The 6,567-nt window shown below is 41.0% G+C and overlaps 1 protein-coding gene across 1 annotated transcript; it reads left to right on the forward strand.

Moving 5' to 3' along the window:
• Positions 1 to 801: 801 nt before the first annotated feature.
• LOC117388086 (suppressor of cytokine signaling 6) lies at positions 802 to 6,365 on the forward strand. Its single transcript, XM_033985551.2, has 3 exons — positions 802 to 1,050; positions 1,628 to 1,695; positions 2,064 to 6,365. The coding sequence occupies exon 3, from the start codon at positions 2,190 to 2,192 to the stop codon at positions 3,795 to 3,797; it is 1,608 nt and encodes a 535-aa protein (XP_033841442.1). The 5' UTR covers positions 802 to 1,050; positions 1,628 to 1,695; positions 2,064 to 2,189; the 3' UTR covers positions 3,798 to 6,365.
• The last annotated feature ends 202 nt before the right edge of the window (positions 6,366 to 6,567 follow it).

Consider the following 6,567-nt stretch of genomic DNA (forward strand, 5'->3'; position numbering starts at 1 on the left):
CCTTGTCTCCTGCCCTCCCCTTTTGTGGCAGGGAGTCTGATCAACCCTAATAAGCCCTGGTAATTAGAGTCTTTGCATAGGGCCTGTCTGCTCACAGCACCCTGAGAAGACTTGGGAACGACTGCCATACAATTGACAGTGTGGAAAAAACAATGTAGGCCTAATGCTGAATATAGGGCTATGCCTGGTCCAAATTACCCAAGCAGTGGTAAACACAGCAGCACTTTAAAACAATGTTGACACTAATTAGGGAACCCATGTATCATTTCAAAGTTCAAGTTTTAGCCACTGTCAAAGTCTTGTGTTGAATCCTCAGCTTGATATTTGTGGGATACTAATTAGAGAACTCATGGCATAGACACTAAGGTTGAAATATTGTTGAAATTAGGCTATAACTTTATTGGTCCTCATGGGAAACTCTGACCGAACAACCATAAAAAGTATAAGCAAACAAAATAACCTATAATGTAACTTAGCAAAGGATAAAAACAGGGTAGTTTTTGTAATTATGAGAAAAAAAAAAAAAAAAAAAGTAATGGGCTTGGCTTTGATTTCATGATGGTCCAAATAGCTTCTAACCTTTATATCCTAATCCTAATTTTTCATCATAAGTCTCACATGCTTTCACCTTCTCCTTCTCAAGTGGTCCTGATGATGCTTTACCTTTTGTGGGTGTGTGTGTGTGTGTGTGTGTGTGTGCGTGGGTGGGGGTGTGTGTGTGTGTGTGTGAGTGGGGTGTGGGGGGGGGTGTGTGTGGGTGTGTGTGTGTATGTATTTGTGTGTGATGGTGAAACCCCCAGTATCCCCAGTGGAGGTGGTGCTGTGCCTGATCTGCTGCGTCTGTGTCCGCTCCCAGAATTCAACAGGCAACAAAGGAAGAAAGGAAGAGGCCGTGAGCTAGTGAGTGCTAGCCAACAAAGCAGAAAAGATGTCACCTCCTTATGTCCACTGAATCGCCAGGGATCTCCCTCAAATTTAAGGAAATATCCACCCGGCCAAAATAAATACCCGTTCTTATAGCTGCTCCTCAGAAGGCGTCCAGAATAAAAGGTAACGTTGTAAGTTTTCGGTGGCTAATGTTAACACTGCTAGCTGAAATGTACAGGTAGCGCTCCGAGCTAGCTTCACGTTTAGCCAAGTTAAATTAGATCATCATCATTTAGAGCGCGTATTTTGTGAAATAACTTGTGCAAAATGAATGCCATAGCTATCGAGCCATTGCATACTTCAAATGAATTATGGCTTTATCTCATGCGGTTGTGTCTTAAGGGATAAACTGATTATTTGACGCTGGCTAATGTTAGCTTTTTGGTGTTAGCAAACAAAACACCAGATGAGGCTCCATTATAGGCTAAAAAGCTTTTCATGTGGGATTTGTCACACTTTTTCAGTCTGGGATATTGTTATTGTAGGATATGTGATGCAGTAAAATGCCATATTGATGCGCAGTTTGAAGATTTGCTTATGATGTGTAATTTTATGTGTGTAGGCCTTAACAGGTTAAGCTAGTCAGACCTGGCTAAGGTTATTTCAAAACCCACATATGGATTCAAACAAGGATTTGCTGGTATATTTCATGTAATTTGGTGATTATAATTTGCTAAAGTGAACTTTGTTGTGTTCATAGAATCAAATGAGCGGAGGGGAAGAGGAACTTGACCTATCAATTGAGTCACCATTTTCCGGGACATAATGGTGAGTAATCAGATTGCAGTTGTTCTGCTTCCCTTTGGTTTTATTTAGTGTCTCAATCTTAAAGGCACAGTTCACTGCAATGTCAACAGACTTTAATACATGGTCATTAAAATAAGGTTTTGTTTCAAGTTAAACATTTACTCATGTCAGTATAGATTATATGAAGTTAACAATTGTTAATGTCTACGTAAGAATTAAGAAAGAGAGAGTCGATTGCGTACAATTTGTTTCATAACCACAAACATGATTTCATTAAACCAAATTTAGTAAAAATGTGTAGGAAAAAACATAATTCAATCATTGACTGAATAAATGCATGTATTATTGATGCTGTGCCTTATTGTTTTCTTTTGTATTTGTTTGCTTAGGTTTTGCTGACTGCACTGTATGCATGACCTGTCCCATGTGGCCTGATGGGGGAACACCGTGGATAGCGCGTTCATCAGGAGACCGAGGGAGGCGCTGCATGCCCCCAGTGTGGAGGGCTTGTCAGGATGAAGAAGATCAGCCTTAAGACCATCCGGAAGTCCCTCAGTATCAAGGGCAAAGAAGAGGGGGACTTTGTCATGCTTCAGCAGCCTCCAGTGAACACGGAGTTCTCCAAAGAGGAGTCACTTTTTGGAAGCTGTTACACCAAAGACCTGTCGGGCAGTGAGCATGTGGGTGAAGAGGACAAGTCTGGGCAGAATAAGAACAGGGCTAAAAGTGAGAGCCTTATGGGATCCCTCAAAAGAAGACTGTCCACAAAGCAAAAGGCAAAAGTAAAAAGTGGGTCTTCGGCCAATGGCTCATTAGATGATGAAGATACATTTTCGTCATCATCTGTGCCAATCAGCTTTAATGAGGTGAAAGCCCAGAGACCCCTTAGATCTTCATCTTTACGTAGTCACCATTATAGCCCTTCACCTTGGCCTCTGCGCTCTGTTAATTCGGATGAGGGTTGCATTAAAATGGAAGTCAAAGTGAAAGCCATGGTTCATTCCCCCAGCCCAAGTCCAAATTTAAATGGTGTTCGAAAGGAATTTCATGATTTCCAAATGGAAGGGCTCTTTCAGGACCAAGCAGAATCCTTAAAGAACATCCAACAGCCTCAAAACGGCGAGCTGCATCTAAATATTGATGAAAATGACGTGCCTGTGGTTCTGGGGTTGACACCCCAGGACTACATTCAGTACACAATGCCTTTAGATGAGGGAATGTACCCTGAGGGGTCCCACTCCTTCTGTCTGGACAGCTCATCTCCTATGGAGGTGGTCACAGAGGCGGACAGTGGTTCTCTGCATGCAGACCAGGCACAGGAGGAACATGAACTGATGAGGGGCATGCCTTCAGACCTCTTCATGGACACCTCAGTAAATGGACTGCTCATTAGTTCTTCTAGTATGATGCTGCGAGGCTCTAGAGTTGACGTCCAGCCTCCCCTCTCACCTCTGCTGCCGCCCATGACTAGCAATGGACTCCCTAGGACTTTTTCAGGCTTTGCCTCTGCAGACAGCCAGGTTGCTGAGAGGGTAAGGCACCACCTGAACTTTGACCCTAATTCAGCCCCTGGGGTGAGCCGTGTGTATGACTCAGTCCAGAGCAGTGGGCCCATGGTTGTGACCAGTTTAACAGAGGAGCTGAAGAAACTGGCTAGACAGGGCTGGTATTGGGGCCCGATAACTCGCTGGGAGGCAGAGGAGAAGCTGCTGAACTTGGCTGATGGTTCTTTTCTGGTGCGGGACAGCTCTGATGACCGGTACCTGCTCAGCCTGAGTTTTAGGTCCCAGGGAAAAACTCTTCACACGCGCATCGAACACTCTAACGGGCGCTTCAGCTTCTACGAGCAGCCCGATGTAGAGGGCCACACCTCCATAGTAGACTTAATCGAACATTCAATCAGAGACTCTGAGAATGGAGCTTTCTGCTATTCCAGATCTCGTCTCCCGGGGTCTGCGACTTACCCTGTTAGACTAACCAATCCGGTTTCTCGGTTTATGCAAGTGCGCTCCCTACAGTACCTCTGTCGCTTTGTCATTAGACAATACACTAGGATAGACTTGATTCAGAAACTCCCTCTGCCCAACAAGATGAAAGATTATCTGCAAGAGAAGCACTACTGAGGACTCCACACAGAACAGTGTCAGAGCAGTTTGCACTAGTGTGTGGTACAGCCATGTAACAAGGGTCACAGGTGCCATGTGAGATGACTATGGTCCGGGTCTTTTATCTGGGATACCTCCAAAAGTATTGAAATTATAGGGAAATAAGTTTGTATGGAAAATCTATACAGCCAAGTTAGATTGGAACGTTCCATCATGGTTACATTTGGTTATGTTTCAGTGCATGTGAAGCAGGATATGGAGAGCATTACTGTAAGTCTGCTATTGTACCTGTAATATCTGAGAATTGTACATTGGGGAAAAAACAAACAAAAATATAGTTTTAAGTAAAAGTAAAGAAACTCACTGCTTTAATGATGTTTGAACTATTAGGACTGAATCTGTGCATTGCTTGTTGTTAGATTATAAATATTATGAAAAATTATTCCTTTTAAATTGGTCATTCTATTTGGTACATAGGCAATTACAGATTCACATCTAGACAATAATCTTGAACCACACAAGTATTATATAATATACAGGATGTATCTTTAGCTAGTAATATATTAATTATGCCTTAATAAGGATTTGACTTCTTTATAAAATTAGAACCTGAAGGTACTGATTATGCTGAATTTTCATGTTATGCTTAACAGCCTAACAGCAATTAGTGGATGTGTACACATTGTTAAATTATTTGTATCGGGAATGCTCCAAGATGGGCAGAGCCGCTCAGGCTTAAATGTAATGCTTCTTCCTGCATGTAGTACAGCTTTATGGTGTCTCTTTACAAACACAGGACAAAGAGGTCACATTTGGGAAAGTTAAAAACTGTCCTCAATTACTCCTTTAAATTAAACATGTATTTGGTCCTAGTCAGTTCTATAGGAATGGCTGTGTTAATCTGTGAATACCAGTGATGGACTGTCCCCAGGTCAAAACAGGGCTAGACTCGTGTGAGTGCTGGTGATGGTCTCTTGGAGCAGGCCACAGTGGGAGCAGACTCTGTCACTGCTTGGTGTTCTGTTGAGTCTTTAGTGCCATGGACTTTTGAGAGTTCTAAGGCCACAGAGCTGCATGACCCTAAGACCATCTCTTGTTGGTTTTCTGCGCCAGAGCAAAGGGAAGAGCACACAGTATGCTACGCAAGTGCTTTATATGGAAAATATGACAGGGAATTGTCTTTTTACATTATGAATGAGCATCTTTCAACAACAGTGTCCTTAAAAGTATTTGGAAAGGGGTCTCTCGGATCACTTCAGTAGGATGTTAGTAGTAGTTTTAGTTTAGCTGGATATTTTCATGTCTGAGGAAGTTTCATAAAGCTAGCACAGCAGAAATTAGATAGGAACTTTGAATGGTGTTGCATGTTTAAAGACTTACAAATCTAAAAAGCTTTGAGTTGTATAGGAATGAAGGATCTAGGTCGTGTGTTCGGCTGTGTAGAAAGACGTTTTATTTTGTCACAAGCAATGGCTGGACATTCTGTGTACCAGAAGTGTTTTTATTTAGAAATTGTTTGGTTTTGACACTTGCCATCTGGGGGATGGGCTGTACTAAAGGAACGTACGCCTGTATGAGGTATCCACTTGATCTGCCCTCAGAGCGTTTGAGAAAGCATGAGAATCACACACACTCACATTGACACATTTTGCACTTGAATACTTCTCTGACGCGCTTGGATCCTCTCCTGCCACAAGCTGTCCTTCAGATGGTGGATGTTTATTTTAACAAAATCCTGTCACTCATTTGTCCTGATTTGTTCCTGTAACTGTTTAAATGTTGTGCTTGTTATCTTATGGGATACAAAGGGTAAGGCACCAGCATCATATCAATGCCTCTATCAGTGCTTTGGAGCGCTTATGGAAGAATGTGGGCTACATTTGACTGCTTTGAGTGTTTATTTGAAATGTGAAATTGAGATGTCTTTTTCAATACAATGTTATTTTCATTCTACTTTGAATTTCATTAGTTGTCATTGAATTTTGACAAGCAGTTTCATATGGAGTTGCTGCTGTTCCTCTCCCTCATTTAGTATTATTGCCTATATGTATGATTCCACATGTGACTGTTCAAGGTTGTGAATGAACAAGCTCAGTTTGATCTGTGCATAAATGATCTTAGGCAATGGTTTACAGTTTGTGGGACATGTCCACCCCTTGTTTACCTTAATTACACACAGACATAGTGGTACATATTTGAAGACCTTTATTTCCTGGTAATGTGTTCTACACATTTGTGCTGCTTAAATGGATATGATTGCCTTTCCTGTATTATATAATGGGGAGATGGAATGTCATCATTTAGATGTATGTAATGTAATGACTTTGGTTGTCATCTTGGGAGAGTAAAAGCAGATTTGCGACTGAACTTCTGTCAGAACATTAGTAGTATATAGATGGGTCTCTTAGAATACTCAGATTATGTTGGTTATCAGATCTCAATTTTCCAAAGTAGATTTTTTTATTGTTTTTTTTTTTTTTTTTTTTTTAAATCAGCAGTGATTGATTGCACATTTTGGATACAGTTCAAGAGTTTTTGTATCTGCGATTATAAATTATAAATAAAACTATATTCTGAAAAATAAAATACTTTTTGCGTTTTTCATCAATTACCATTCGGGGTGGAGCGAGACAATTTCCACAAGATGATACGAGATGAGGTCAACGAGAATGAGACAAGAGATTTTGACATAATTTGCAATCAATTGTTTGATCCAGTTCACAATTTTGGCCTAACAATTTTTAGTTTATAATTTTTTTGTCATTGTAGCACTGCTTTTTGTAACTAT

This window comes from Periophthalmus magnuspinnatus, chromosome 20 (genome assembly GCF_009829125.3).
Source record: "Periophthalmus magnuspinnatus isolate fPerMag1 chromosome 20, fPerMag1.2.pri, whole genome shotgun sequence".
Lineage (NCBI taxonomy): Eukaryota > Metazoa > Chordata > Actinopteri > Gobiiformes > Gobiidae > Periophthalmus > Periophthalmus magnuspinnatus.

Excerpts from the sequence above, each read along its gene's own strand:
- LOC117388086 (XM_033985551.2), top strand. The coding sequence starts at position 2,190 with ATGAAGAAGATCAGCCTTAAGACCATCCGGAAGTCCCTCAGTATCAAG.